The following is a 21,262-nucleotide window of genomic DNA, read 5'->3' on the forward strand; positions in this document are numbered from 1 at the left end:
GCTCACCGTCAAACACAAAACAAAACTCCCCCGCATAATAAAGCAAGCCAGCAAAAATAATCGGCTCACCTCAAACTCCACTGTCTGAACTGTACAGCCACTCAGTGATCAGGAAAGCCACCCTGATCACAGAGGACCCCTCTCACCCCCTCCACCACTCCTTCCAGTTACTGCCATCGGGAAAACGGTATAAAGCCCCACTGGTACAGAAAAACACTTATAAGAAATCTTTCTTTTATTTATTTATTTATTTAGAAATTCAGGACAATGCACAGCAGTACACGTAAATATGCCAGATTGTAGCCCGGGGGCTAATTTCCATCCAGAGTCCTTTCGGCAGGTTGATTTTACATTACAAAAGAACAAGAGATATACAGTATTAAAAGTTTGTTATTTAAAACAAAAAAGAAAGAAAAAGCAGAAAAGAAAACAGGGCAATGCAGAGAAGCTAAAACAGGAGAAATATGATCTGGTTTCTTAGTTCCTGTTAGTACACGTGCTGCTGCATTCTGAATTAGCTGGAGAGTTTTTAAGGACTTACTAGAGCTGCCTGATAATAGAGAGTTACAGTAATCCAGCCTTGAGGTAACAAAAGCGTGGACCAATTTTTCTGCATCTTTTCGGGTCAGGATAGGCCTAATTTTCACAATATTACGCAGATGAAAAAATGCAGTCCGTGAGGTTTGTTTTAAATGAGAATTAAAAGACAAATCTTGATCAAATGTTACTCCGAGGTTTCTTACGGTAGTGCTAGAGGCCAGAGCAATGCCATCTAGAGAAACTATGTCATCAGATAAAGAGTCTCTGAGTTGTTTGGGGCCAAGAACAATAACTTCAGTTTTGTCTGAATTTAACATCAGGAAATTGGTGCTCATCCAGGTTTTTATGTCTTTAAGGCAATTATGGAGTTTAGTTAATTGATTAGTTTCTTCTGGCTTCATCGATAAATACAACTGTTATTTGGGTATGAGCAGAGTTTGTCAAAAAAAGTTGTATCATAGGATGTAGAGAGTAGTAAAGGTATGTAGGGAAAAAAAAGAAAAAAAAAATAGCATCCCCAAAAAACTGTTGAAAAAAGTCATAGTAGTCGGAGTAGAGTATGTCGAAAGAGCCATCCTAAAGCAAAAACTGTGAAAACAAGTCATTTTGAAAAGTCAAGTTTTATACGTTGGGGAAAATTCATAGTAAAGCATGTTAAAAAAAAGTGTTAAAAAGCAAAAGAAGAGCATGTGGGGGGAAAGCCATAGCATGGCATGTGGAAAAACTCAAGTCATAGTATAGCATGTCCAAAAAACTAGTGTAGTATGTAAAAAAAAAAAATCATACAAGAGGATGTCGACAAAAATCTTAGTATGGAATGTCAAAAAAACAGTTGAAAAAGTCATGATAGTGCATGTTAAAATAATCGTTGAAAATGTCATAATATAGTATGTCGAAAATGTCATGGTATAGCATTCTGAAAAAATAATAGAGTATGTTGAAAAAAAGTCCCTGTATAACAAAACTGTTAAAAAGTCACACCAAAGTTTGTTGAAAAAAGTAATGTGTGGGAAATACTGAAAAAAGTCATAGTATAACACGTAAAAAATGTTAACAAAAGTAAGTGTGTCGTGTGTCAAAAAAGTCATAAAAGAGTATGTTGAGAAAAGTCATAGCATGGCATGTCAAAAAACTGTTTAAAAAGTCATCGTGCAGTATGTAAAAAAAAAAAAAAAACCCTCATAGTATGCACCTCAGAAAAAATGTCAGAGTATATAGAAAAAAGAGTCATAGCATAGCATGTTGAAAAAAATTATTAAAAAGTTACAGTAGAGCAACCACAAAAAATCATATTAGAGTATGATAAAAAAAAAAAAAAGTCACAGTATAATATGTAAAAACAAAATTGCTAAAAATGTCATGCTGCAGTGAGTCGAAATAAAGAAAAGAACTGGAAAAAGTCATAGTAGAGTATTTGGGGGGAAAAAAATCACAATAAAGCATGTTGTATAAGATACACCTTTATTGATCCCATAATTGAGAAATTCCACTTATATAACTTATAAACGTCAGAGCAGAGCATGTTGAAAGAATTAAAAAAAGAAGTCATAGTACAGCAGAAGAGTCTGTTGAAAAAAACTTAAAATACACGTTGAAAAAAGTCAGTCTTGCATGTTGAACTAAGTCAAGTACTGTATGCCGAAAAAATACTCATAGTGAACGTCATTGTAAAATATGCAGAAAAAAGTCATACCATAGCATGTCGAAAACATATAAAGTCCTTGTAGAGTGTGTCAAAAAAATCATAGCATAGCATGTTGAAAAGTCATAGTAATAGCAATAGTTGTGTATGTTGAAAACATTTTTTAGTATTGCATTTTTTTAAAACTGTTCAAAGTTATAGTATAGTCACAGAAAAGTTGGAGTGAAGTATGTTTTAAAAAAAGTCATAGTATGTCAAAAAACATACTATACTTTTGTGTAAAAACAAAAGTCACGGTAAAGTATGATGAAAAAAATATTCATAGTGATCATAGTATAGTGTGTTGGAAAAAAACCCTCAGAAAATCATGGTGAAAAAGGTTATTGTAGAGTTAAACGTGTAACATTCCAGATAAGTGTAAAAATTTAGGTTAAAATGATTTTTCATGAAACCATCATTTGGTTAATTAAAATAATAATACTAAACCTAAGACAGCTGGACAATGACAACATAGAAAAGTAAAACCACACACTGTTAGTAAAACACATGAGAATATATTAAAACTCTACATTTTAAATCAAATAAATGGAGCAGCACTGCTGTGCTGCAAGCAGGGTTCCAATGAATCAACTTGTTGAAGAGGAGCTGTAGAAAATCAGGACGGTTAGTACTAAGTAATATACACTGAACAAAAATATAAACGCACCACTTTTGTTTTTGCTCTCATTTTTCATGAGCTGAACTCAAAGATCTTAAACATTTTCTATACACACAAAAGACCATTTCCTCACAAATATTGTTCACAAATCTGTCTAAATCTGTGTTAGTGAGCACTTCTCCTTTGCCGCAATAATCCATCCCACCTCACAGGTGTGGCATATCAAGATGCTGATTAGACAGCATGAATATTGCACAGGTGTGCCTTAGGCTGGCCACAATAAAAGGCCACTCTGAAATGTGCAGTTTTATCACACCGCACAATGCCACAGATGTCGCAAGTTTTGAGGGAGCGTGCAATTGGCATGCTGACTGCAGGAATGTCCACCAGAGCTGTTGCCTGTGAATTGAATGTTCATTTCTCTACCATAAGCCATCTCCAAAGGTGTTTCAGACAGTTTGGCAGTACATCCAACCGGCCTCACAACCACAGACCACGTGTAACCACACCAGCCCAGGACCTCCACATCCAGCATGTTCACCTCCAAGATCGTCTGCTGCAACAATCGGTTTGCATAACCAAAGAATTTCTGCACAAACTGTCAGAAACCGTCTCAGGGAAGCTCATCTGCATGCTCGTCCTCCTCATCGGGGTCTCAACCTGACTGCAGTTCGTTGTCGTAACCAACTTGAGTGGGCAAATGCTCACATTCGATGGCGTCTGGCACGTTGGAGAGGTGTTCTCTTCATGGATGAATCCCAGTTTTCACTGTTCAGGGCAGATGGCAGACAGCATGTGAGGCGTCGTGTGGGGGGGGCGGTTTGCTGATGTCAACGCTGTGGATCGAGTGGCCCATGGTAGCGGTGGGGTTATGGTACGGGCAGGTGTATGTTATGGACAACGAACACAGGTGCATTTTATTGATGGCATTTTGAATGCACAGAGATATCGTGATGAGATCCTGAGGCCCATTGTTGTGCCATTCATCCACGACCATCACCTCATGTTGCAGCATGATAATGCACGGCCCCATGTTGCAAGGATCTGTACACAATTTCTGGAAGCTGAAAACATCCCAGTTCTTGCATGGCCAGCATACTCACGGACATGTCACCCATTGAGCATGTTTGGGATGCTCTGGATCGGCGTATACGACAGCATGTTCCAGTTCCTGCCAATATCCAGCAACTGCGCGCAGCCATTGAAGAGGAGTGGACCAACATTCCACAGGCCACAATCAACAACCTGATCAACTCTATGTGAAGGAGATGCGTTGCACTGCGTGAGGCAAATGGTGGTCACACCAGATACTGACTGGTTTTCTGACCCCCCCCCCCCCAATAAAGCAAAACTGAACATTTCAGAGTGGCCTTTTATTGTGGCCAGCCTAAGGCACACCTGTGCAATAATCATGCTGTCTAATCAGCATCTTGATATGCCACACCTCTGAGGTGGGATGGATTATCTCGGCAAAGGAGAAGTGCTCACTAACACAGATTTAGACAGATTTGTGAACAATATTTGTGAGGAAATGGTCTTTTGTGTGGATAGAAAATGTTTTAGATCTTTGAGTTCAGCTCATGAAAAATGGGAGCAAAAACAAAAGTGTTGCGTTTATATTTTTGTTCAGTGTATTTAAATACTAAGAGAAGGGATCTTTATATTTCATTAATATCCTAGTGTATCTTTCATTCCGTCCAAGTGGATCAGTAGTGTGAGTTCAGTGGATCCATTCACTCTGTGCTGGGATAAATTCATTAATTCACTGACTAATTAATTAACAAAATGGAGCTTACTGAATCATAGGACAGTCAAGGGTCCAAACCTGGAACGAAGTCCGAACAGGCATGAGCTCAGGTAGGCAGGCAGGTTCAGATGTCAGGATCCAGTTCAGGTTCAGATGGCTGGAATGCAAGACACAGAGCAACAGTGAGTTAGTTCACATTTGATCTTGTTCTGCTGATAATCTAACACAGGTGTCAGTCTGGGCACTGATTGGGAGCCTCGGTCACGGTCCAGTTCCTATTGGTTTGGTGTTATTTCACTTCTCATAAGCACTTAACCTACGACAACAGATACATCCTTTTCAAATTCTGTAAAAGTCTCTGCCCTCATACGTCCATGCATCCTTTATGATGACATAGATACAGCCAATAGATGGCACAAGAGGGCTTAGTCAAAGAGGTGCTGTACGTTTAATAAACTGTTTCAGCAGTCATAGCATAGTACTATATACAATTTATTTTTCAAATAAATAGAAAATAGTCATAGTATCATTCAAAAAAAAGAAATCATTAAAAAGTCATAGTAAAGTATGTCAAAAAAACTTTAAAAAGACACTGCATAGTATTTCTAAAAAAGTTATAGTAGGCTATGTCAAAAGTCATAGTTAATCACAGTATAGCATATCAAAAAGTAGGGTCATAGTAGAACGAGTCAAAAAAAACCAAACAATTAAAATAGTATAGTAAGTTGAAAAGAACTCATAGAGTATGTCTAAAAAAAGTCATAGTACAGCCTGTTGGAAAAAAAACTGTTAAACAGTCATGGGATAGTATGTCATTAAAAAAATAGTCACAGTATTGGTTGTGAAAAAAAAGTCATAGTCATGTCGAAAAAAGGCAAAATATAGCAAAACATCATAATACAGTAAGTTGAAAACTAATTACAGTGTAGTGATTTATATATGTTTAAAAAATTCTTAAAAGTCACAGTGTAGTATAAGAGTAATAGTACAGCATGATGAATTAACTGTTAAAAAGTCATAGTACAGCATGTCCAAGAAATGGTTTTTCAGGGGGAAAAAAATCATAGTTGAAAAATGTCACAGAATAGCATACCAAAAAACAGTCATAGTAGAGTATGTTGAAAAAATGTCATGATATGGCATGTCTAACAACTGTTAAAAAAATCAATAGTACAATGTGTCAAAGAAGAAGTGACAGTATAGTATGTTGAAAAAATGGTCAGGGCAATTTTAGGCAAAGTTGCCATTACAATGTATATTTTGCATCAGTTGAGGATTGAACCCACAACCTCTAACACCAAGGAGCATCTTCTATCTGACTGAGCTAATCAGTGAGTGACAGCTCTTCTATGGCTTCACATATTGACTAAGCCAGCCACCACGTTGACAGCAGCTGTCAAGGCAGGTTTCAAACTGCTGTCATAAATTCAGTTACCAAGACAAAAATCTGAAAATACACATATTGCATCTGGACAGCATGGAGATGTTATTAGTTTGTTTTTAACAATGATTGATTTGCTCCATAAGTGAAAAACTGATGTGTAAAGATACTCTTTTCCCATTTCCCTTTGTGTACGAATTGTGCTCTACAAATAAACTTGCCTTGCCTTGCCTTGACAGCAATGGTTCACATGAGGACAGAATTCAAAATGCTGTCAAAAGTTCAGTTCTTGATAGAAAATTCTGATATTTGCCACACATCATCTACCATGACTCCAAAATTTTGTCCATTTTTTCATGAACATTGAAGATTTATTTAGCAAGAATTTGCAAGTATACGTTTACAGTGCTGTTTACAGTCAAACATTTTGATGCACTGTAGGCTCAATTTTTGATAAATCAAAAATCTGTGAGGACAGTTTGTGGAGGACAGTCTGAAGATGCTTGTAAAAAAAAAACCAAAGTGATGGACTTGATAATTTGCAATAGGTTTAAATGTACAAAAGTTTCTTCAGTACTGGGGCTACATTTTGGTGAAAGTTGCGACGCTGTAGCACATACGGTTGATTTATTGTGAATTGTCAAAGTTTTGAACTTTAGACGCTTGCTGTAGTGCCACCATCAGGACTATTGGCTTGTGTTTACAGCTGAGCAAATCTGGCATAGGACTGGACATTTGTGCAAAAGAAAACAGCCACAAAAAGACTCAAAACAACTACAAAGACACTCAAAACAAATACAAAGAGACTCAAAATAACTACAAAGAGACTCAAAACAACTACAGAGAAACTCAAAACAAATATGAAGAGACTCAAAACAACCACAAAAAGACTCAAAACAACTACAAAGAGACTCAAAACAACTACAGAGAAACTCAAAACAAATACGAAGAGACTCAAAACAACCACAAAAAGACTCAAAACAACTACAAAGAGACTCAAAACAACCACAAAGACACACAAAACAACCACAAAGAGACTCAAAACAACCACAAAGAGACTCAAAACAAATACGAAGGGACTCAAAATAACTACAAAGAGACTAAAATTATAAATGGTGAAATTATAGACGGTATAGACAGTTCTTTGTACCAGGCGGTAAACGTGCTGGAGGCGGAGTTAATGAAAACTAAAGTGTGAGAGAGATGTTTATCAGCCTGCTGACCTCCAGGTTAACGTGATGCAAGGTTCACTGGTTCCTGTGGTGTTAAAAAAAAGGGGGGCTATGATGGAAACGCAGCCGCCTCCACTAACGACCCTCTGATGACTGACTCACAGATAAGACACACAGATTTTTCCACATCTTTGACACTTTAGGTGCATTTATTCCACCAACCTGGAGTGACGTTTCGGGCCACAGGTGCCCTTCTTCAGACTGGTAAAGGGAGCTGAAGTGTGCGGACTTTCTTTGTCTTTTCAGTTTTATTCATTTAGTCCAGCACCTTTTTCGGCTGCTCTGTTTGTATCCACATCTTTGACAACAACACTGCAGCTGGGTCACAGCACTGACTGCAGGTGGACGACTCAAGTTATTCAGACACTTTAATAAAATCTTTGTTGTTTCAGAAGAAACAAAAAGTTCACACGCGATAATAACACAGAGTTAAACACTGCACAGTGAAAAAGTTCAAAGCAGTTGAACAATTACATTTCTTAAAATATAGTTTGACATTTTGGGGAAGACTGCTGAACTATTTCTATCATACTTGAAACACTAATTAGTTATAATGTCTGTGTATCTGCCACCTGAACTGTGTGCTTATTATCTGTTCCTGGAATTAATCATTCCTTCTGTTTATATGTCTTTGACTGATGCTGCTCATTGTCATCAGTGTGTTTCTACACCTGCTAAATTATTCAGTTACATTTCCACTGTTTTAATACATTTTATATTTTATGCCGTTGGTATGTCTTTGATTATAGATTGTTGTGGCTCACTTTCATCAGTGTGTTCCTGAGTGTTGATCGTCAAATTTCCTGCAGGTTCAAAAATAAAGTTTAAGCTGAAAGCTGGTGTGGATTTTTTGGAAACCAATAAAAGTCTCAAACCAGCAGTGGTTGTTCTGGTAGTTTGTGTGCCAGGCAGTGAGACAGTCACGCTGAAATGATTCAGACCAGAATCTCTTAACCTTCCTCTGGGGAAAATGTCTTTTGATGAGAAATAGCAGTGCACACTCCAAACTCCAAAAATCTTAGACAATATAAAAAAGGTGCGTGGTACTGGAGCAGAGCCAGGACTGGAAACAATAGAGAAAAACTTTAAATAAGGAGCTAAAGGATCCAGAGTTAAATGAATGCACATAAGCAACTATAAATACAAAAGAATAGCTTAATATCAATAAATATAAAATGTATAAAAGGAGCCCTGAAAACTTCCCCAGATACATGACAAAACACCTTAAACAATCTCTCAGTTTATAATATTTACGACCCTAATTGGGAAAAATGCAACGAAGAAATGAAGCTTAAAAAATGATCAATAATGCTGTATAAAGAAGACGGCTCGCAAATCACCGCTCTTAGTAGAATTTCCTCTGAAGACAAAGACGAGGATATACAGACGGTATTAAAAGTAATTTCGGCACTCTGTGGCACCATCAATAAAACAACATAAAAACACAAGTACTTCAGAAAAGCATCACAGAATCTGAAAAGAATCTGACAGATAATGAGGATAACAAGGATTTTTTCACTGCTGTTTCCAGGTGTCTGTTTTTCACACCTCAGCCTGTGTGTCGGGGCTGCTGGCGTCGTTCTTGAGCCACTCTGAGTAGCTCTGCTGATACATTTTGACTGATTCACATTATGACATGAAATTGTTTTCAGCAGCTGATAGGGATCCAATAAATAAACAAATAATCAATAGCCCTGTTCTTATAACGTGGTTTAAATGAACCAGACTTGAAAAGAAAGACAAAACAAACAAACTTTTTAAACCTGAAGAGGAGTTCATGTTTGGGATTCATGTCGCCAATGATCCAGCTCACAGTTCGGCACATTTGTTTGAGTTTTGCGACTTTGTGACTAAATAAGATTAACTTGAAATGAGCTTTGAAACGCTAAAAGATGAACAACAGGACCTCGGAGAGATTAAGAGGATCGAGGGATCAGACTCAGAGGAACCTCTGAATCCAGACTCCATTCAGAAACACACAGAACAGTCTGCTGGAACATCTGACAGTAACGTGAACACGATTATTATTCTGACATGAAAATGCTGCTCCGTCTTTACAGCAGCTCTTTATACTCCACCATGCAGAGGGAAACATGCTACTTCATACACCTATACATGTGTATGACCGCTGCAGTAACACGTCGCACATGTGTTATAATAATCATATAAATAAATAATCAATAAAAAATCATTTCAAGGCAAATAGTTCAGAAGAATAAACAGTAAAATAATATGATATGTGACATTATCAAATAATAATAAAATGTACAAATTAAACATTTTGAAATTCTAATAAATTAAAATAACAATTTGGCCTGTAGTCGATACCGATGTGTTTATATTGGTGTTTATTTTATTAATATTTATTCGTTGTTGTTATTTATTCTTCTTTTGTTTCCAGGGAAACACAGAAATGTACACTATAAAAAATGAATGAACAGTTTTAAAGTCACTCAGTCCTTCATTACACTGCCTTTGAATGAGCACAAATGCAGTAATATACATTTATGAAACAACCTCTAACATAACTTTCTTTCACGTGAAAAACATTTTTAAAAAAATAAGAAAAAAGTCTTTTTACTGTTTACGGTCCATCTTAACTGCCTCTCTAATATTTATCTTATAGTGCTGTGAAAACATCGACGCATTTCTCCTTCAAACAGCTGATTTATTCAAGTTTCTCACCAACACCTACATTTTACAAAATGAACACATCATGAAAACGTTGGTACGCATTTTTACTCAATAGAACTTGAACGCTTCACAATGTGAATCAGCGCAACTTCCATAAGCCCTTTCTTGCCGCCGGCTGCTAACTGCTAACAGTTTTATTAATATCTTTTTGGACATTTTAGTGACTTTTTTCCTGACATTACTTAACATTTTTTGGACATTTTAACAACTTGTTCTCCTGACATTTTATTAATATAATAAAATAAAAAAAAGAATAAAAAATTAGCGCCTTTTTTTCCTGACATTTAATTAACATTTTTTGGGACATTTAATAACTTGTTTTCCTGACATTTTATTAATTAAATTAAAATATATATATATATATATATATATATATATATATATATATATATATATATATTTTTTTTTTTTAATTTAATTAATAAAATGTCAGAAAACATATATATATATATATATATATATATATATATATATATATATATATATATATATATATATATATATATATATATATATATATATATATATATATATATATATATGTATATGTATATATATGTATATATATATATATATATATATATATATGTATATATATATAAATATATATATATGTATATATATATATATATATATATATATACATATATATATATAGCGCCTTTTTTCCTGACATTTAATTAACATTTTTGGGACATTTAAAAACTTGTTTTCCTGACATTTCATCAATAAAGAAAAAAAAAACATTTAGTGAATTTTTTGCTGATTTTTCTGACATTTTATTAACTTTTTTTTCCCAGTTTAAAACCAGTTCAAACTGGCTTTGAACTGTCAGTTTTTGTCAACTCAGCTTTTTACTATGGACAGCCATTTTAGTTCATGTTAAATACATGAAGATGCCTGTCAAATGAGCAAATAAGGCTGTGAAATAAATAAATAGGAAACAAATGTATAAATAAATGTAAATCTTAATAAACAGATCAAGTAAAAGTTGAAGTTTATTGTCATATACATTAAAATAGTGCAGTATATATTCAATGTAATGAAACCCTGGCTCTCTGTCAGCCCTTCAAACCTATAAATAATACAATAAATAAAAATACACACCCTGAGAATAAAACAATAGCAGCATATACGTATGACAATAGCAGCATATAATGAAACAGTAGCAGCATGTGATGAGTCGGCGCCATCTTGGAGCTTTGCTTTTCTTTCTTTTTTTTTTCTTTTTTTTTTAAAAAATGATGTTCTACATAGGACTACTTTTATTTATTTCAGCTGACTTTTATTTTATAATTGATTTTTTTTTTCAGGGGACTTTTATTTCATAATTCCCCATTTTTATTTTAGAGGACTTTTATGTCACTATGCCACTTTTATGTATTTCAGGGGAATTTTATAATCCAACGTTTTTATTTATGGGTACTTTTATTACATAATGCCACGTTTATTCTATTTCAGAGGACTTTTTATTTCATAATTGGTCATAATTTGACACTTATTTTGGAGGACTTCTATGTCATTATTTATTTCAGGGGACTTTTATTTTATAATTCAACATTTTTATTTCAAAGGACTTTTGAGCCACGTTTATTTATCTCAGAGGACTGTATTTGCTGGTGAATTTAGTTTCCTATCAGCAGGGAGTGATGCAGAGGGACCACAGGGTGCTGTGGGTGTATGATTCTTGTCTCACTGGTGGTTGAAACAGTAAATTTATCAGATTCAGAGCAAAGTGTTTGATGAGTAGCTTGAAACAGCAGACTGTCCCAACAAGTGTCACATCTACCCCTCTGCCTGTCACAATGAACCCACCCATGTTGTAACACATCACCTCCACCTCCTCTCCGTGCAGCTGTAGAACAAAGATCTAGAGAAAAACAATAACTGTGTATTTGAAGCAGAGATGTGCATGTTGTTGGAATCAAACAAAAAAAAATTCATCTCAAACAGTTTTAATAACTTTCAGCCCAAACTAAGGTGCATCAGGTTGTGTCCCCTCTCAGGCTGTGAGACCTTCAGGGGACATTAAGAGTCCTGCTGTGTTCACAGTCACTGATCAGCTTCTGTCCAACTGACTGAGCCGCTCCACAGGAAACCCAACAGACGTGACTGGAATAAGAAACTCACGCTTCCTGTTTCCTTCTCCTGCTGCTATTTATAGAAAGTTATTACAGATAACAATCAGCCGCGTGTCACTCAAAACACACCTCACACCACCTGTATGTGGTCTGTTAATGATGAAAGCTGCAGACAGACACACGTCACGTGATATGTCACCTCTGTGTCAGCACTTTGCTGTTGCACAGAATAATATTATTGATAATAATAATAACTGTGCAGTGAGCAGAGCTGATCAGCTGATGATATGAGCAGCTTCCTGTCACTGTGCTTACAAATAAAGACAGAGCCTGTAATTATCCCGTGAGTTCACTCCTGCTCGGAAATTCCGTGAATCTCGTGGTATGCGTGGAAATATTTAATTAGCTGTGGGAGTTAATTACACTCATGAATAAACCATTAGCAGCCGCCGGTGCGCTCTGATTGGTCGGTCCCAGGCGGAGCCGGTATAAATACCAGGTGTGGCCGGAGAGGCAGGACAGAGAAGAAACCTTCAAGCCTCCTCCTCCTCCTCCTCCTCCTCACCATCCTCATCCTCACCGGGAGACAACATGCTGTCCGCCTCCGCTCTGCTCCTGCTCCTCGGCCTCAGCTCCGCCGCCTGCTTCGAGCTGCTGCCGGAGGAAGCTGCTCCCCGCCGGGCACGGTTCTCCGCAAACAGTCCGAGTGAGTCACGGTTGTTTTTCTCAGCAGACTCCGGGTCATGGTTTAGATCTGAGCCGCCAACTGTTTGCTTTGGTGCTTTGTTGCAACTCGAGCTGGGCGGCTCTCTGTTAGGGACTGTTCTCTACTCTCACAGGAGGGAGGGGGGCTGGGGTGTGACTAAGTCCTGGAGCTATAAACATTTTTCCTTAAGACTCCCTTAAGAGTGACTCTGGGGGGAGGAAAGCATGATCCTCCCTTCACCATAAATAAATAATTAGATTTTTTAAACTTAAACCTTTGATGTCTAAACGTTAAAAGCTGAAGATGAAAAACTTAATTAAAAGAAAAAGCCTTGTGGTGCTGGTTAATTTATGCAAAGGCTTTATTCTAATTTTAAATGAGACACAGAGTGAAGTGATTTTGATAAAATATCACATGGCTATTTTAAATTCAGATTTGGTTTTGTTTTTTTTTCTGACGGAAATGTTTGTCGCACGTGAAGTGTCCATTGGAAATTTTGATAATCCAATGATAATTTCAGGCGTTACAGTTTCTGGCCGTGATAATTTGACCTGCATGTTTTCTTTAAAAATCTGCGGTAAAATAAACACAAAACACAAATTTTTTTACCCATGAAAAGAGTTAATTATTAATATTTGCACTTCAAATGGCATGAATTTTAAACTTAAAGTTTCCCAAATATTTTCCATGAGTACTGTATAAAAAATGAAATAAAATAAACCTCTTTTTCATTATGGTATGACGTTGCTTTGAGAGGTAACATACTGAAAAGAAGCAAAAAAGAAACGTGACATGTAACACAACAGCGTGGACCTCACGTGTGACATACAGCATACACATCCGCAGCGTTTTATAAACAGCAACAATGACATCACACGTCAATAACAATCGTTTATCGTCCCTGTTATATGGCGGCTGATCTCGTACTCTGCTCGGAGGGTAAGGAGCTCCTGGACCTCGTTGCTTTAACAATTTGTGGACACAGAGTTAGCTGCTAACTGCTATTAGCTACTTTTTAAACACACACAAAGCTCTTACTTACTTTAATTTCACAGATAAGAAACAATAAATTGTGAAGACAATAAAGCCTCCACAAAAATAGCATTTTAAGTCTTGTGTGTGATTTATCCTGGCTTCATATGAGCAGAGGAAATCTCCGCTAGCTGCTAGGCTAATTAATTCAGTAAACATTAGCATGTTGTGTTTGTAATAGTGAAGCTCATTTGTGTTTGACATTGTCTCTCTTCAGCCATATTTAATGTGTGTTTAATGTGTGTTTTGGGTGTTTTTTGAATCAACCAAACTTCCCAGAAACCTCCGCCGCCAACTAGTGTTTTGGAGGTGTAACTGCAGAGTGACACAGACACACCGCTGCATAAGTACAAATGCTCACAACGGCGAAGGGTCTGCAGCACAAGTATAAATCCCCCTTTAGAGGCAGCATTTTTGTGTGTATGTGTGTGTAAACCGGTACCTGTGTGCGTCTGCTTGCAGCTGATGTGGCCAGGTGTTTGAACGGCGCCGTCGCCGTGGGCTGTGGATTCTTCTCCTGTCTGGAGAACTCCACCTGTGACACCGACGGGATGCACGAAATCTGTGAACTCTTCCTCCACTCAGCTGCTACCTTCAACACAGAGGTCAGTCTGTGGTTCTGTCCATCCATCCAACCATCCAACCATCCATCCACCCATCCAACCAACCATCCATCCAACCATCCACCCATCCAACCATCCATCCATCCATCCAACCATCCATCCATCCAACCATCCACCCATCCAACCAACCATCCAACCATCCATCCAACCATCCATCCATCCAACCATCCACCCATCCAACCATCCATCCATCCATCCAACCATCCATCCATCCATCCATCCAACCATCCAACCATCCAACCATCCATCCACCCATACGTATGTCTGACTCACCTGTGTGTTTCTCTGCAGGGTAAAACCTTCGTCAAGAAAAGTCTGCACTGCATCTCTCAGGGAATCTCAGCCAAGGTTTTCCAAACCATCCGCCGCTGTAACATCTTCCAGAGGATGATCGCCGAGGTTTGTGAGCTCCGCCTCACACACAGAGACGACGAGGCTCCTCTCTGCTGCTGATCGCTCACTGAGTTTGTGTCTCTTTCTCAAAAAGGTGCAAGAGGAGTGTTACACCAGTCTTGACATCTGCACCGTGGCTCGAACCAACCCAGACGCCATTGGAGAGGTGGTGCAGGTGCCCACTCACTTCCCCAACAGGTGAGCACTGATGACACACACACACCTGTCTCACCTGCAGATATATATTAAAATATAAGAGAGGGACATTAACAGCTTTAAAGTCAGTAGAACTATAGAGCACGCTGTGTAGTATAGCAGTCTCATGGTAAAGGAGGATACGCTGACTTAAAGGACAGTAAAGTGTTACCTGCACATTTTGTTCCTGACTTCCTGTTTGCTATTGTTGTCCAGATACTACAGCACTCTGCTGCAGACCCTGCAGGCCTGTGACGAGCAGACGGTGGCGGCGGTGAGGGCCGGCCTCGTAGCCCGCTTAGGCCCCGACATGGAGACCTTCCTCCAGCTGGTCCAGAACAAACCCTGCACCACCAGCTCCACCTCCCCGACCTTCAACAACCCGTCCAGCTGGAGGAACATGCCCGTGTTCAACATCCAGCCGGGCTTCAGAGGCCGAGACCCCACCCACCTGTTCGCCAGGAAGAGGTCTGTGGACAACCTGGAGGGAGGAGTTAAAGCCGAGCAGTAGAGAACACACACTTGCTACCACGCACACTCACATGCAATCCTGAATATTGTTTCCACACGTGCACACCGACACAAACCTGCAGCTTTCTCCTCAGATTATTTACCTTTTGAGCTTTAGACGGTGATTCAGGGTGATAACGACTAATAAATGTGTGATCATTGGGGTGATGTGCTCGGTCCGACCACCTGACAACAAGCCTGTGTCACAGACATCTGAAAAGAGGCCGATTCCAGTGATTGTAATTGATATTTATTTTCGTAAACAAGTTAATTTATGAGGCTGTTATATTTAATGTAGTGTGAGAGGAAAAGAGGCTGTGGAGCTCGGAGGATGCTTCCATGCTGGTCGTGGGGCTCCTCACGGCTCCTGTTAGGGGCCACTCTGCTGGTCTGAGATCACTTTATAAGTTAAAGTTGTACGTGATGTTTTTACGAGAGGTTGTGAAACATAAAGCCTGAGATGGAAGAAATAAACGATGTTATATGACTGATTTTGACTCGTGTGATTTTCTTGATTATATCGGATCGAAACCTGAAATCATGAAGATGAGTCTGGTGGGTTTGGTGACGGTGATTTCAGGGCTGTTTCTGGTTAAACAAAAAGGATCTTATTCTTTAACACAAAGCTCTATCTCTGTAGGGATCCTTTCATAATGTTGTCAGACACTTAGAATAACAATCTGAGCCTGTCAGTGACAAAAACAAACACTGTCAGTGGACGGACACTGATGGTGCACAAATGCCCAGAGCAGTTACAATACTCAAAACTGGATCAACTTCAAAACTTCTTCTTCTCTTCAGTGACGTAGACACAAAAACATTAGAAAATAGAGTCCAGGTTGAAAATACCAGTTACTCTTTAAGTAGGTTTGAGATTCTTGAATTCCAACAACAGAGGGACTCAAACACAGTTGAGTTGAAGGATCAGTAACAGGCTTACAGGTCGGCACCAGGAAGGAAGTCCAAACAAATAAACCCAGGAGGGCGCGGCAGGTGAGCGAACCATGACCAGGTAACAGGACACAGAATCAGGAGCAGATGGCCGGAGAGTGAATCCATGAGTATCACTGGCTGACAGCTGCTGGGAGAAGGAAGCTGGTGTGTGTGCTGACAGGGCTGATGAGAGGAAGTGGACACAGGTGTGCAGGTGAAAGAGAGAGTCATGTGACTGGGACAGGAGGGAAGGTCTGAGGACATCTGGTGGATGGATGGAGAATGGCACGTGCAGAGAGTTCTGGGGAAAGCATGGGCAGACATGACACCTCAAGGCTGTGTTTTATCAGTTGCTCAACTCCCCTTGTTGAGGAAGTGTCGTTCCATCTGTGCGTCCCGACACATAGACTGTCAAATGCAGTGTGCCAAAAATACGAGGATGTTCGACTTCTGCTGCTCTGATTTTGCAGTCTGATAGCCAGCATGCTCTACTGGCTGTTGTTGCCAAGTGTTTTTGTGCCTAAGCCTGACCACATTAACCACAGCATTGTTAGAACATGTTGTTTCAACACAGTTGCTCGATAATAAGATAAATATGTTAATGTTACATATCTGTGGTTTGCAAAAACATAAAATTCATTTACCATTTAATCTCACACTTAAATGAGATGACAGGAAAACAGCTCAGATGCACTCACATCACTGGCTCAGTAAGCACAAAGAGCGAGCGCTCTCTCACCTCAGACAGTTTGTCTCTGGACTGCATGTGCCAAAATTTCTAATATTTCCTTTGAGTGCTTGCGGACATGCAGTTATCTGTTTGCTTCATGTCCTCTATTACGTTTGCTCCATCATGAACTGTTATGAAACTCCATCCTGATGGATACGTCCCCCACAGCAGCAGCCCCTCACAACCAAGATATTTTAAAGATATTAAAAGCAGCTAGATCTGATGGTGTCATGTCAGATCAAGGAATTAATTAAATCCACTCAATATATTCTGACAAACATCTTGTCATGTTTAAAATGTGAAACATATGTTCAGCCATGTGTTTTGGTAAAATAGCCAACTGTTTTCAGATTGTGTTGTTCCAACCCTTCTCAGTAGGGGGTGCTGCAGCACCCTCAGCACCCACCCTCCAGGGGTGCCCTTTATTTTTTACTGGCCCACAAAATGCCTGTGCATGTCTGTGTCCCACTGTCTGCTGGTTTTACTGGTCCTGATCCAAAAACACTGGGTGCAGCAGACACCTCTGTTTGTTGGTGAAGTGATGAGTTTAAGTGTAAAGTCAAGTCGTCATTAGACCAAGCAGTGCTAACAAAACATTAGCAAACGGGTCGTGTGCGATTTGAGAAGATGACGTCATCATTTTCTAAACGCTCTGTTTTTTCCCTCAGTGGAAGGCTAATTTATGTAAAATGCCATAGACTTGTGCTAATAACGATAGCATGTTGTATTTGTGGGGAAAATGTGTCCAGATAAAGACAAGTGTTTGTCTGTGAATGCTGCGAGTTATAGTGAAGCTGATTTGTGTACTTGTGTTTGAAACTGTCTCTATTAAGACATGTTTAATGTGTGTTTAATGTGTGTTTTGAATCAACTAAACTTCACAGCACTTCACAGAAACCTCCAGCGCTGTCTAGTGTTCTGGAGGTGTAACTGCAGAGTGACACAGACACACCACCGCACAAGTAGAAATGCTCACAACAGCGTAGGCTGCGTGCGTAGGCTATGGCGTAGGGGCTGCCACACAAGTATAAATCCCCTTTAGTCTGGTTGGTAGAGCCGCAGACAGTGCAACATGTGCTAGAGCTTCACAAAGACATTTCAGAAATCTAAATATCTGTTAAATAAACAAAGCAGTGATGCCAAATTCACTAAATCTCCCTAAGTCTTACACACTGCTCCTTTAGGACACGACAGGTGACAAGTGACAGGTGAGTCCTCTGAGACAAACAGACTCCATCATTCCTCAGTGTTTGTCCAGCGTCGTTGACTCGCTGCTCAAAGTGTTGAGCGGCTCCACAGTGGCTCTCACTCGGCCATCTGTCACAGCAGGTAATGGCTGACCCGTAATGGCTCCTCACCTCAGTGTTATGGCCCATTAACCTCCATCAGGCGGGGCAGCAGAGACACAACCAGCCTCCCCCTCTTCACCTCCCGCAGCAGCACAGCTAGGAGCTCTGTCCTCTGTCCTCTGTCCTGTGAGGTGTCACAGCTGACAGCGGGACGGACGGAGGCTAACGACCCTCATTTCCGTGAATCAGAGCTGTTAACAGCAGCTGTAAGAAAACACACCGCTCACTGTGTTTACTGAAGAGATCTGTTTACAAGAAAGCAGCTACAGAGGTAAACTTTATTTCTACAGCACAAGTCACAACCAAAGTTCCTACAGTTCATCCTGAGGAGAATATTTAGGAGTAAAAGTGGAAAGTAAAAGCAGATTTATAGTCGTGTGTGGCTCTAGTCTACACACAAGTGGCCGACACTGTCAGAAGCATTAACAGGGTGCTTCAAGAAAGAGCTCTGGAAATGAGTTAGCATTTTAGCACTTCCTGTTCCCTCGTCTTGAAGTCAGTTGATTTTTTTTAGGAATGTGTTTTGGTCAGATGTCTGAAATAAGTTCTGTGCTTAAAACAAGTTTAAGAGACTTTTATGTTTCATTCTACGACATAAAATACGTCTGTAAAGACCTCACTTGCTAATTTTGAAGCTTTTATGTGTCTTAACAAAGTAGCCAAATGAGACAACAGAGCGTCATTATGTCGAAGACGGTGAGTAGAGATGCGTGTTCTGAACCGTGTGAACTTTGAGTCATTTTAAGGTACGTCCTCACCATGTCTCTTTTTCGTAAACCTAACCTCTGTAACTTTACGTTAATCACGTAACCATATGTTAATGTCGTAATGTCACGACGGGGCGCTAATTTGTAGGATCATACAAACTTGCCTGTGCATTCTTGTAGGATATCATATGTGAGGTTACAGTGTTCATTAACATGTTCATGCATTTACAGAGTGCTCTGAGTATAAGTCTGAAAACATGGAAGTGAGTTAGCATTTTAGCACTTCCTGTTCCCTCGTCTTGAAGTCACTGGGTTTTTGGTTGGTCTTTCTTGTTGTATAACGCCATTGTGAAGCACTTTGTGACCTATGTTTGCGAAAAGCGCTGTGTAAATACATTTTACTTTGCTAAATGTGAAGGCTGCGTCTCATCACGTCTTTGTGTTTTATGATTTATAAATGTGACAGTTGCTACACTTGGTCTCGTATTGGTGGATGGACGCAGGGACGTGTCATGAACGCTACAAACTGAATGTGTCCGCAGCTACACACCTCAGCTCGTGAGGTAGTTTGTGTCCACATGAGTCACACAAGATTTACACACAGCTGTTTGGTGAAGACCTGCGGCAGCATCGTTTCTACAGAGAACAAGAACATCTCTCTGGAAATGATTCAGACTTTCGAAGATCTCTGAGGAGGAAATGGATGTTTTTACTGCTGGAAACAGGAAGGAGAGGGATGAAGGGCGCCAGAGGCTGTTCTGATTCACCTCAGGACGAGGCTGTAACAGAACACTGTGTTATGTGTTTGTGAAGTGTCAGCCAGAGGCTACAGATGGAAGAAGATGTCACAGACATCAACTGCATGATGTACATTCACTTCCTGTCGTATGTAACACAGCGCTTCCTCTCTGTGGGAAGAAAACGCTGCCTGGGGCTCTGTGTGTGTGTGTGTGTGTGTGTGATGGATGATGCAGAGGCCCTGAACAGGCTTCTCTTCCCACAATTCATCTCTTTTTGTCCAACATACACATATATCCACTGAGGGGATGCTTCCTGTTGGAGTCACCTGGACTCATGTTTTATTGTCCTCCCCAAGGTCGCTGTTGTCAAGCACAAAAAGTTGTTCATCACAGAAGGAGGAAGGGAGGTATTGTTTAAAAAAAGAGGATAACAGTGGACATTTTCAGTCTCTCCCGAAACACATTCACAACGTTGTAGTTGTCGGATGTCGGATCTGATGTCAGAAAGGTGTGGGAGGAGGAGGAGGCTGCTGAAGCTGTTCGACCATCTGATGATCACCTCTGAACAAACCCACAGTCTAATCTAAAAGATGAAAGTAACGAGCGTTCACATTGAACACAGCAAAGTCTTTTCTTCGAATTGGCAAACAACCTGCGATGACATTTAAAATCAGTGAGAAAGTTAGAGATGACGTCAAGTTTTCCTCCTTCAGCAGAGGCTTTCAAAGTTTCGATGATTTGGTGCCAGTTCCCACAAAAACTCTCCATCACTTAACGACTTCCTACATTTAGAAATGTTGTGAGATACCACATAGAGCTTCACTAAGGCTGCTTTCACACCTGCTCTGTTTGGTTCGGTTCAGTCAAACAGTGCGGTTCGTTTGGGCAGGTGTGAACACAGCAATCCCACAAGACAACGAGACCGAGACCTTCTTGAAGAGGTGGTCTGTTTTAGGAGTCAAGTTTTGGAAAGGACTCAGTGCTGATTTGAAACAGTAGTCAGGTTTCCATCCACGTATTATTCGCATTTTCAACAACTGCGAAAAAAAACTTGAATGGAAACGCCAGAAATTTGAAAAAAGGCCAAAATATCGCAAAAAAGTTTTTATGTCTGGAGGGGTGGAAAAGTCAGCGTATCAATATTAGGAAAATGTGACTTTTGGCAATGGAAACAGATTTAGCGAATAAACGATGACGTAGGCTGCCGGATCCTACTCACGAGTCCGTGAGTCTAGTTTTTCTCGTTTCTTTTTCAGGACACTTTGTACGCTGACGACGCTGATATGAGTGTGATGAGAGCTCTCACAATAGCCAAGAACCAACCAAGGAATCTCTGCATCTCGTCGTAGTCTGGATGTGCCGGTAGTTG

The 21,262-nt window shown here is 39.5% G+C and overlaps 1 protein-coding gene and 1 long non-coding RNA gene across 2 annotated transcripts; one reads left to right on the plus strand and one right to left on the minus strand.

Moving 5' to 3' along the window:
• The first annotated feature begins 12,481 nt into the window (after nt 1-12,481).
• stc1l (stanniocalcin 1, like) lies at nt 12,482-15,925 on the plus strand. Its single transcript, XM_049604495.1, has 5 exons — nt 12,482-12,681; nt 14,176-14,318; nt 14,628-14,735; nt 14,824-14,927; nt 15,141-15,925. The coding sequence occupies exons 1-5, from the start codon at nt 12,567-12,569 to the stop codon at nt 15,433-15,435; spliced, it is 765 nt and encodes a 254-aa protein (XP_049460452.1). The 5' UTR covers nt 12,482-12,566; the 3' UTR covers nt 15,436-15,925.
• LOC125906093 (uncharacterized) lies at nt 14,824-15,193 on the minus strand. The gene is made up of 2 exons (XR_007451750.1): nt 15,097-15,193; nt 14,824-14,961 (listed from the first exon to the last, which is right to left on the minus strand). It is a non-coding gene; the product is annotated as an uncharacterized LOC125906093 (long non-coding RNA).
• Nucleotides 15,926-21,262: the final 5,337 nt, after the last annotated feature.

This window comes from Epinephelus fuscoguttatus, linkage group LG18 (genome assembly GCF_011397635.1).
Source record: "Epinephelus fuscoguttatus linkage group LG18, E.fuscoguttatus.final_Chr_v1".
NCBI lineage: Eukaryota > Metazoa > Chordata > Actinopteri > Perciformes > Serranidae > Epinephelus > Epinephelus fuscoguttatus.